Below are 12134 nucleotides of genomic sequence, written 5' to 3' on the forward strand. Positions count from 1 at the left end.
AGCATCGTAAAACATTTAATTGAAATTGATGAATGATCATTGAAAGTCCAACACATTTTTAAGGACCTTGTGGTATTTGACAAAATGTGTGTATCCATTTTATATAAACTTTAAAGTTGACCGATTTTCCATTGAAAGTTTTCAGTTTTTCAAACCTAACACACCGTTCCACATGTGCATTCTCTTCTTATATTTAGCTTTTCCTTGTGTTTGTTTAACCGTATTTACCGACTATATTTGCTGTTATTTACATTTCTTGCTCTTTTTTCCTTCTTTTATTCGATTTTATTTATGCTCTAAATTCAATTTATACCCTCACAATGGTCCTTATTATTCCCCTTGTTTACCTACAAATCTTATTTGCATTTGCATCTATACGTTTGTATTTAATTGCTCAAATGAAAAAAGATAATAGAACTGGCCTCTGGTTATAACTTCAACATTTCTGCAATAATAACCAGTAATTTGTACGTATGTAAATAAAAACACCCCATTACTAGGCTATCGGCATTGTTACTCACTCTTTCTTATTGATTTATACATATAGTAGAATAATTCCTGCATATTTTTCGCAGCTGAGTAAGTTGCAAACAGCCAAAATAAACTGGACGCAAAGTATTTGTAGCTAATAGATACTTTAGATGTCAGTCGAAAACGGAGTTGTTTACGCACTAAATGCTAATTGATCATACATTAGATGTGAACGTCAACATAGAGTATGGTAAGTATTGAATGGGATTTAAAAAAAAAGTCTATCAATACAGCAACGTCAACATTGGCAATTTACAATGACGTTTCCCAGTTGAAATGTTAGGTGTCAATTAGACCTGGTAAGACACGTTTACAACTATAAAAGCTGCTAAAGTGTAAAATGGATCTCGGATCGAGGTAGAGCAAATGGCTCAAGACGACGTCCTGATCATTATTTACGACAATGAGATTCGATAATAAAAATTAAGAATACATGTTTCATTAATAGACTGTAAATCGAAAGCTCGTCTGAAAGATCGCTGACGCTACTCTAAAAGGAACTAGGGACGAGAGGTTATCTACACAAAAAAATGTTATATTATTTTTGAGAAAAACATTTTCACTTTTTTTTAAATTTTTCCTAGATTTTCCCAAAAAAATATTGTTGGAAAAATTTTAAAATGTAGAAAATTTCCGGAAAATTTGTTTCCCCGAAAATAGTCACTGTGGAAATATAAAAATGAGCTAGGTATACATAAATTTTACTGTTTCGCACACGTAAATTCTGCAACTTTCATATCAAAGCTGTTTTTCTCCATGGAGAGAAGCCAGTGAAACAGATACAAAAGTGGCGGTATTAACGTGTGCGAAACAATAGAATTTATATACCTCCTGCCTCTTCCTGAGGGGTCATCGCTCAGCAAGTAAGAAAATATTGTAGCATCGCGCTAAAGACTAGGGTCTTCACCCCACATTACGTTTTATTTATACTTTATCGCATTATCTTCACTTCTTGATTATAAAGACATTGTAGGTAGCAACAAGCAAAATAGCAACATTCGAAACATTTGGACCAAAAATTATGTAAAAAAATCTTCTGTAAAAGTGTGGCTTTTCAGCCACATGTAGGACAGAATTTACTCTGCTTAAAAACAAATACCAATCGAAAGCTGCTCATACACTAAATTTGCTTTGGCATTAAGTTTTAATATTTTATATTTTTCTTCCACAGATATCATTTATTCCACATCGCTTTTCCAGTGTTGTCAATTGTAATTATGGATTTTACAATTGTCAAGGGAACGAGTAAAACCCATTAAAGAGTTCAAAAAAAGTTCATTTTTTAGAATTTAGTTTTAACTTAAAGCTAAATTTTTATTTAATTTTTGGCACTTTTTTGTAGATATTTAGTTATTTTTAAACGAAATAAGCACTTTGTTGAATAATTTAACATTAATATGCGTACCGTTTCATTATTATAGTCGACCGGGTTTTTATTTTTTCACACAAAAAAACACAAATAATAAAAAAAATGGAATAAAAATATTTATTTGAATGTGCAAATAATGAATGAATTTATGGTCCATGATGATATTGACCTTACTCGTAGCGAATTTAATATTTTGTACAATTTACATTGTACACACAGAAGACGTAAAAAACGAAGGAAAGATTTTATCCGATACTTTTATAATTTTGAACAACATCCTTTCCTTTTGCAATCTACGATCTAATGCATCAGAGTGACGTACAAAATAACCGAAGAAAGAAAAATAGCCAGAAAAAAATACGTTTCGCATCTTCTGGCCATATTTCATATTATAATATTTTTCTTCATTGTTTGCACATGAATATTTATTCTCGTTTCTTTGCCAGATAAAATACGTATAACTAAATAGGCTTCTATATATTGTAAACGTTATGAAACGTTAAAAATGTTTCAAAAAAGGATATTTTTTTTGTGTAAGCATAAGGAGTTTTTTTTTTCTTTTTCTTTTTAAAAGGGGTATTGTGATCGGATACAGATAATACGAATGATAGACGCAGACAAAGGATATTTTCGGGATCTATGAGGAGGATGAATGTGAGGTATGATGATGAGGACGACGAAAGGATTTATCGTTGTTGGGATAGGGTGGATAGATATTTTTTTGGGTTAAGGTTAAACATATAAGGAGTAAAGTTTTTTTTATTACTTTTTACCAAAAATAATAAATTTTTTAGTTATAGATAAACAAATGGTTTTTTTTACAAAAAATAAATGAAAATAAAATGGAAATAAATAAGAAAATAAATTGAATCAAATAGATTGATCGGTTTTTTACTTTTTCTTTTCTCTTCATCGAAATAATAGTTTCATTTGAAAAAATTCGTAAATTTCGTTAATTTAATTGAAACCAACAAAACAAATAAAATTAATTTCATTTATGTATGACGTACTTGATGTTAGAAAATACAAATTCTTTTATATCAGAAAACGAAAAAATAACAAAACATTTTGGTCGTATTGACTCAAGCTAATCTAATGTTACAAATCGGCAGTGTAATATATGGAAAGAAAATGCGAATAAATTTTAATCCCTGGGAAAAAATAAGCAATAAAACAACATTTTCCAATAATAATACAAAGTCACATGTACTTATATATGTATCTGATGTGGCATATACATATATATCCAATGCTTTTTTCTATACATGTGTATATAAATTGACATATTCCTCCTACAGCTCCCAACAAAAAGCATGATTTTTTAATGAATAAACAACAAAAATATATTTTCAAAATGATTGATGTTATATTGAACGATAAATTAATATATTATTTTTGTTGTTGTTGTTACTTTTAATACAACAAATTTTTTTTTCCGAAAGGGAAGTTCGGTTTTATAGGAAATGTTTGTACATATATTTAGTATACATTTTATTACACATTGGTTTATGGTTTCGTATACACATGGAGGGCAAAATAACTCTGAAAAATTATATTGATAGACAGCTGGTGACAAGCAATAAAATATGTGATTACCATAGAAAATATAAATAAAAACATATTTTTCATATAAATATATGTACATATATCGATAAGCTTGTACCGGAGAGAAAGGAGCAAAATATTAAATGTATAAATCGGAAAACCAGAGAAAACCCGGGCTCGTTATTATGGCTAATATAATTAATCAATAAATTATTACATTATTTGTGTAACATGAAGCAAAATATATTTTTCGCTTAATGTACAGGGGAAAGAAAAAAAATTGTAACAACTTTTGTAATATACAAATGAGAATTAAATGATATTTCCGGAAAATCTTTTTTTTTATTCTGTAAATATATGTTCCGTGGGATCGAACATAATGTGTAATGTTTTGACGTAACCACATCATAATTATGCGGTAGAGAAATGATTGATGGAGTGAAATGCTTTTGTCGGTTCGCTTTTTTCAAGTAAATATTTTCTGTCGAATATGTTTATTTTCAATTAGCATATCCGGGGTGGTTCTTTTTATCGCAAAGAATTATGTTTTTTGTTGTGTGGATTTTTCTTCTTTTTCTACTGAATTTAATTATTCAGTGGCATGATAACAATATTAAAATGTTGGAATATTATCTTGAAAGCTTAAATATATAAAACTTTGACAGGATTGGGAAAGTAAGAAAAACATTTGTAATTATTTGAAGGTTGCGTTGTCAAATGAACGACATAATTTTCAAATTGTGGACGGGAGTGACAGTGTATGAAAAAGGAAGTAATAATATTTCGATGAAAAATATTATTTGTCTTCGGTGATAACATTTTCAGTGTGTTTCTTAGATCTCTTTAAAACAACCATAAGAGCGTAGGTCATCGCGGCCAAAGTGATTTTTGAAGATTGTTGAAAACGCTCTGATATCGGGTAGAAACGACGGCATTTCTATCAATAAAATAGACAAACGTTTATGTTTTTTTTTGTCTACAAAGACCTTGCGTTTACATTTAAAAAAAAACTTTTCTAATCGAAAATCTTCTAAAACCACCCTTGTAACCGAAATTATGATGAAATGAAGTGCTGCCCTTGAGTAAGGAAAACTTGTTTAACCTTCCACGGACGATATGCTATTGTTTTCGAATCATGTCTTTTGAACAAAGAACATACGACACATTGAAAGTGGGTCTATTACTTCAATCGTTACAACATACACTTCACACACAAAAAAGACACAGTCGTCAGAAGAAACTTAAAATATATAATCATATTTGTACTACTAAAATATTTCTCGTTTTGTTAAAAATTCAAGAATTTTATTTTATTTCGCTAATTTCTTTCATATATTTACTTTTCTACCGCTTAAAGATATATTTTTTGTACAATGAGGAAATCTGAATAAAAAAATCTTTCTCTTTCCTTTAATCGTCCATCCAAAATACATAATACAGACGCAGCCCAAATTTCACAGTCCCTCATTTTGTTGTTGTACAGCCTCATTTTTCATTTGTATTTTCGATTTGCATCTTTTCATTGTCATGATTAAGTATACCGAAAAGAAGAAATTATTTACAAAAATAACGAAAAAATATATTGTAAAATAGAGTTTTCCATTAATCATATAAAAAGCAAAATAAAAGTAAAAAAAATCTATGTTCGAGGATACTTTTTGAGAGATTTTTTTTATTATTGTTGATTTTGTTTTTAACAAATATTCGTAGCATCGTGAAATTCTGTGTTGTTTTCGTTTAATTAAAAATAAAAAATCACGCGTAATAATGCACAAATTTCAGTGAATTAAATTTATTGGTTGCAGGTTCCGTTTTTAATAACCTGATCTAAAAAATTTCCATAAACATTTTTTATTGAATATGTTGAGCTGCTAATTGCCATCAAAAATGTGCTGCTCCGATTTTAATAATTTTTTCCCCCTTTTAAGCTGCTTATCAAAATTAAATTTTGATTTTTACAATAATTGCCAATGAATTTAATTCACTTTCAACCTAATTGTTATATTTGACTTGATGTCATCGGATGATATAGTCGGTTGTTTTCAACAATTTTTTTTATTGCTATAAAATTTATGAAAACTTATATCAAGTGACGCTTTTAATTCATCGTTTATTAACACGAGACAAACTCATTTTTTTCTATAATAAAAACATCGCACATTGTTTTCTGTTTTTGTATGGTTACATGAAACATATATAAACACAAGTAACATTTAAAAATCATAAACAAGAAACAAAAAAACTTCATTTTTTGTAATACTCAAATGTAAAAAAAATCAAATAAAAAACAATTACGAATCGGCACGAGACACATAACATAACATACATGAACATTAAATTTTAACTGCTGTTGTATTGATGAAAATAGTGAAATAATTCATAGTTAAACGAAATGTATGCATTAAATCATAAAATATTTAAATGAAAAAATAATAATTAATTTTCAAAAGTAATGAATGCAATTTGGAGTCGAATAAGGTATATTATCGATAAGTATGAAAAATAGGAATTTCACGGATTTTAAGTTAATTTTTCGTACCGAAACAACAACAAAAAAGAAAAACCAACAACATCAAATTGCGTGATTAATAATTTCTGTTTTCAAATGGATTATCTATTCAACTCCAATCAATGAAATAAATGATGAATTGATAATGATGTAATGATACTAAATCGGTAAAATAAAAATAAAGCAGAAAATGTACAAAACAATAGAGAAAAATGCAGCCGCGATTTTATGAAATGTAAAAAAAACTTTTTGTATTAAAAAATGCACAATAAAATTTTGAAAAGAGAACCAATGTCTAAAATGATGTTATATAAAAAAACAGGTATAGAGCCCATTAAGATGTATATATATTATACAAAGTATAATTTAACAAAAAAAAAAACGAAAAAGGAAACAGTTTACAACATATCTGCATCATAATTATGAAGAAATGAAAATTATATTATGAGAAAAACAGGTATGAGAAATTGTGTGGAAAATCAAGAAAGAAAAAAATTTGTATGGAAAATTAAACAACGCAAAAAATAAGATTTTTTTTTATGGGCTGCGACTTACCACGGTGTGAACGAATTCCAGAAATCGCTATTCGTTATACAAATTGGGAGCACAACAGAGCACCGAGGCACGGCACAGCGACAGGGACACAAAGAAGACAGGACAAAATTACTAAACTATCCAAATACTTGGCTTTTTACACATTTATATGCTTTTTGGCTTTTTCTTTCGTTTTTTTTTTTTTTAAATTTGAGTATATGTTCTTCTCAATGTAAATTATTTTTTTTCGCTCTTTTTTCATCGAAAAAAAAATATTTGAAAAAAAAAATTGTGTTTCGCATACATCATCGCGTACATTGCCTGTTTAATCAGAATTCCCGGAAATATAGCTCTTGTTAATTCAATTTTTAATCAAAACTGTGTAAAGGTCTCGTTGATTTTTTTTTATTATTTGTTTGCCGGACGGGAAATCATGAATTTTATTTAATTGAATTCAATTTTTCAAGTTGCATCAAATTGATTAAAAATAATTAGTTCGAAAAAAAAGAAGTGTACGTCACTATCACAACTGTGATAAAAAAAGAGCCAACTGATGAAGGGCAAACAAAGCTTTATGGTATTTGAGAAAAATTAATTAATTTCGTTTGTTTGCACTGACACAGCTGCATTCGGTTCAAATTTTTAATTTTATATTCGAATTAATTTAAGTACCAATCTCAATTTGTCCGAAAATAGCTTCAATGAACATCAACTGGACATAGGTCATACTTGTTGCACACAATTATGTACGTTTAATACGCATCGAGTGGATTTCAATAGTTGTACGAAAGTAGTTGTGTCACTTGGAGAAAACAAACATTATCAAGTGTGTGCGTTTGCATTCCGAGTCCGAAGTAGATGGTTGCATACACCTTAGTAATGTTCAAAACTTTACACATTGAATGAAAACAACGCAATTTTTATCCTTTTGACTTGAGTGAGGAAATATGTCAATTTCGCTCCTAGGTAGAATTTATATAAAGCATGTTGGTAGAAATTATATGAATCATGTTAAGAGTAATGATTGTTGAACAATTTACATTAGATACAAATTTAACAAGTTAATTGTCGTCGCAACAAAATGGGTCTTATGTCGCAGTAATTACACGTGTCTGAAATCGAAATCCCATCATTTATAAACGATATTAAGAGGAAATAAATTCTAAAATTCCCAAATACGTAGAAAATGAATGCAAATTTACCAACTGTATTGCCTGCCATAATTGTCGCACGAAATTGTATCAACATTTCATGAGCATTAAATGTGCAATATACACACATTAAGTAAAGCCCGTCCTTTATTATTAAAATTTAATCTTCGCATCTAAGCCTTGTATATTTTGCATAACATTAAAGGATTTTCTCGTCTTTGTCTTCGTATTGTTTTACGTGTATTTTATGTTGTTCTTAAATACATATATGGCTGGGCTCAATATCCCAACAAAAAATTTCGTGATAAACGAATTTAGTTATTTAAAACAATTGAAATTGTAGATAGAGTGCTGAGTGCATTCTTACTACTCCAGTATGGGAGTAAACTGTTCGCTTTAAGGGGTACTTAATTCTTTGCAGTTGCTATGTAAAATTAATATATGTTCAAGGAAATGCAGCATGAATTCTTGTAATTTGAGATGATTACTCATGGGTGGATTGCAAAAAATTTCCGTCGAGTAACGAAATATTTAGGGATGCGACACGAACAACTGCAGGAAATTGTGGAGCGTAATTGTTTTCGAAGCGTCGATTTTGATTCTGACCGTTTGCTGAATAATGTGAAACACAATTTTTCACGTCTATTAATTGGAATCAAATGTGAGACAATGTCATTTCTTAGAACAAATTTTTTTTTGTGACAAAAAAAAATTGTCTTGAAAATCCAGATGAAACGCTTGATCATTATTAATAGACGTTTCTCGTTGCACTATGTATATACCTACAAATATAAATATGGTGAGTAAATATATGCACACACACATATTTTGCTTGTACATATATTTATTAACTTTCTATTATATCGTGTGTCTTGCCAAAAGTAGTTTGGATAAGCATCAAATGGTTCAACCGGAAAATGGAAATAAATAAATTTTGAAACAACAAATGCATTTTTATTATGCAAATAAAATGCAAAAGAAACAAAGAACTTCTGTGCATTTTTGAATGTGTTTTTTTTTGGGAAAAAATCGAAATGATTTTTATTTTGTATTATTATATGAGTAATGGTTGACAGCGATGGCGCTCCTTTCCATGTTCCGGTTGGTTTTTTTTATTTAATGTAAACATATATGTTAGACGAACAAGTTTCCATTCATTCTTTTCAAATAAGTTTCATCCATTCACCCATCAATTGTACAATTTTTTTTTAAATTATTATTCTCTTCCCTTAAAATAAAAATTATTCACGTAGTTGAATTTAAAATAAAAACATTTTTCGTTTAATTTTATCGTCTATTGTTTTCGTTCAATTTGATTAGTCAAAATTCCTTCGTTCGTAATTAAAATAACAGAAGAAATTAAAAATAAAAATAATTTTTTTCCATTCTTTCTTGCTATATAACTGAAGCTTCTGTTATATACAAACTGTTTACGAACAAACATTTTTATAGTTTGTTAATTTTTTGATTTATATTTTATTCCTCCTATTCAATTTTCATAACTGCCTTTAAATGCGAAGTAAGATAACAAGTAATAAATTACTTTCAAAATAAAACATAGAAATTAAAACATAGAATCAATTTCAATTTAAGTCAATTTAAACTTTAAAATCGAATAAACAAAAAACCAAATGAATATGGAACGAAAATCGGTTTTAATTAGCAAATTAGGTGTAAGTGAAAAGTAAATCAAAATAAAATCAACATGAAAACAAAAATTCACAGAGGACATTCTTTTTATTATTTCATTCCATTCAATTTTCAACATTGATACGCAATGAGATGGTTGAACACTATTTTCATTTTGTCGGTATATTAATCTCAATTTTCATTTTTTTTTTGTTTCCGAGTAGGTTTTCTTTTTTTCTCTCCCCCGCCGCCGAACACAAGTATTTTGTACGACATGGCGTTACAGCTAATTTGATTTATTTTTACGTATAACTCAATTTAGGAATTTGACTCAAACGATTTCTTCATATGTAAAACAAACTACGCTAACTCAGTTCTAATTTAATGCTCTGAAAATCGAAATCAACTATCTACTCTCTGATTGTTTCTGGTGAAATAGAGTAAAGCTTTTATATTAGTAGTAGTTTGGATATGGGAAATGAACAAAGAAAAACGCCACCAAACTTTGTGAATTTGAATAAAAGAAAGTTGCCACGTAAAAGATCACGATAAGACAAACATTGATTGAAAATGGTGAACATAATAAGAAAAATCGTTCGGTATCCATTGTTATATAAATATAACATCGATGACTTCCTGCATGAACTTTTTTCTCCGATATGAAGTTTTTCGGGACAGTTTCGTTATTATGATCAAGTTGTTGACTGGTGGAACGGGGCTTTTCTACATGAGCACATACATAAATCTTGTTTTTTTATCAACGAAGGTAATTTATATGCAGGAAAGCCAAGCAAAAACTTATACGGCTGAATATTGAATGTATAATGGAAGTCGACGTAAGCTATATTGGAAGTTTAATTAGTAGTTTAAATAAGGATTTTTTTTTACTTTATTCAGTTTATGAACTTGATATCGTCTACCGTAAATACAGGGAAAAAAACGGTTTTATCTCTCCTCTTCTGCATCTAACATTCCACTTTCCTGCTATAATGAACATTGAACATTTTAAAAGCCAATTTGAAAAGACAACTTTCAGAGCTCTGGTATCCTTTTTTTCCCATATTTCTTCGGAACAAATAGCGTGTATCTAATAGCACAATCATTTAAAATGCTTTTAGAAAAAAGAATTTTTCACTTAGCTCCAACTAAGAGAAAATTTCAATAAAAAATTATCATTCCCTATCCATCAGACACATTTTTTTTCGCCTTCATATACGTTTTCATACTTTGTATCATAGCGTAGCAGTTCCTTCTACTTTCATCTGTATGAGAACCGCCTTGTCTATTCTATTTTTATCTTCTTTTTTTCAGTATTCTTTTTTTGCCCTAGCTTGTAATGTACCTACGAAAATATTCCTTTTAGTAACATGAAAAAGCCCCAAACATGAGTAGTTCTATCTATCATCATAGTTTCTTTTTACGATTACGAGTATTTTCCGTTTCTCAGTTCACCTAACTGCATAATATGTGAGATTTTATCGGCCCCATAACCCACATATAGTACATATATATACTTGGAGTGATATGCTATTGGATCCACTGTGTCCATCTCATTGTGTATTTTTTATGGATGTAAAGAAATCTTTTTTTTTTCGAAAAATTAATTGAATATGAAAAATATAAAATAGAAGATACGAAACGAAAAAATTACAGAAATTTTAAACATAAAATAGTAAAAAAAAATAATATTTTTTCTACAAATTTTTAAATCTTTAAATAAATTTTTGATTTGACGTCACAGAGTTTGAAGGAAAGGGGTTTTCGTTTTCTTTCTTTTTTTTGTAAATTTTGCTAAATTTCAATATGAATTATAAGGTTTGATTACAGCTTGGATGATTAGACGAACACAAAGGTTGAACATTAGACAAAACACACAATCTCAATACGAGTAGTGTCACCATTTTTGTCAACAAAATTTGTTCGTTTCCATTATTTCTATTTGAAAAATTTGGTTTTAAATTTTGCTTCAAATTCTGGTGACACGTCGTACTGAGGGGGATTTTGGATTGTTGATGGATTTTTGTTATATTTATTTTAAGGATTATCATAAGGATATCAAATTCAAAGTGGACAATTTGCGGGTGCTGATGGCAATTTAATTATTATTATTTTTACGATTAAAAATAATTTTCAATTTATTTTTATAATCTGTTTAATGTAAAAGGACGCTAATAAATAAAATTTTTTCAATTGCAAAATTATTTATTTTGCGTGTTACGGGACTCAAGATATTAGTACCTATGAAAACTAATAAAAATTAATATCAAAAAAATTTCGAAAATAATTTTCCCATGGAAATCAGTTCACTCTTTCGGAACGATGAGCGTAGATCGTGTAATACAAATGTACACCATTTAATGGGGCGGTCTAAGGTGATAAAATATAACAGTCGCACAATCATTTTGATTGTTTTATTAACAAGATATTATCCATAACTTCTCGATAATGCAGTTTCATTTATTTAAAAAAAAAAAAAATCTTGCACATTTTGTATGGAACTATGAATTACTGCTGTACTCATAGATTTACGTTCACTGTTTCGGAGCTCCACTTTTTTTATTGGTTCCAAAGAAAATTATTTTCAAACGAATCACGGAATATTCTAGGATTTTATTCAGTGTTTCGTAGTACCAAAAAAGAAAAAAATTAATTCAATCCCCTAATTTCAACCGTAAATAAATTCAACAAAATCAAAACCAAAAACCAAAACCAAAACTTTTATTTATTTTATACAGCAAAAACACTCATTTCAAACCGTCTAAATATCATAAATCGCTTAAATCTTTCATATTTCGTTCGTTTAATTATTTTATTAAAACTCAAGTGCCAAAATAGATTTGTTTTTAGTTAGATAGATGTGTAATGG

The 12134-nt window shown here is 28.6% G+C and overlaps 1 protein-coding gene across 8 annotated transcripts in view; it reads right to left on the reverse strand.

Moving 5' to 3' along the window:
* LOC119068081 (teneurin-a) overlaps positions 1–12134 on the reverse strand; it is a 289470-nt gene that overhangs the window by 51693 nt on the left and 225643 nt on the right. For 7 of the 8 annotated variants that reach the window (XM_037171490.1, XM_037171488.1, XM_037171495.1 and 4 more), the window contains one exon: positions 6510–6536. The exons of the other annotated variant lie outside the window; for it this stretch is intronic. In XM_037171490.1, the coding sequence (XP_037027385.1) occupies positions 6510–6536 (27 nt within the window). The remainder of the gene's footprint in view (positions 1–6509; positions 6537–12134) is intronic. 8 annotated transcript variants of the gene reach the window in all.

Source organism: Bradysia coprophila (assembly GCF_014529535.1).
Source record: "Bradysia coprophila strain Holo2 chromosome X unlocalized genomic scaffold, BU_Bcop_v1 contig_173, whole genome shotgun sequence".
Taxonomy (NCBI): Eukaryota; Metazoa; Arthropoda; class Insecta; order Diptera; family Sciaridae; genus Bradysia; species Bradysia coprophila.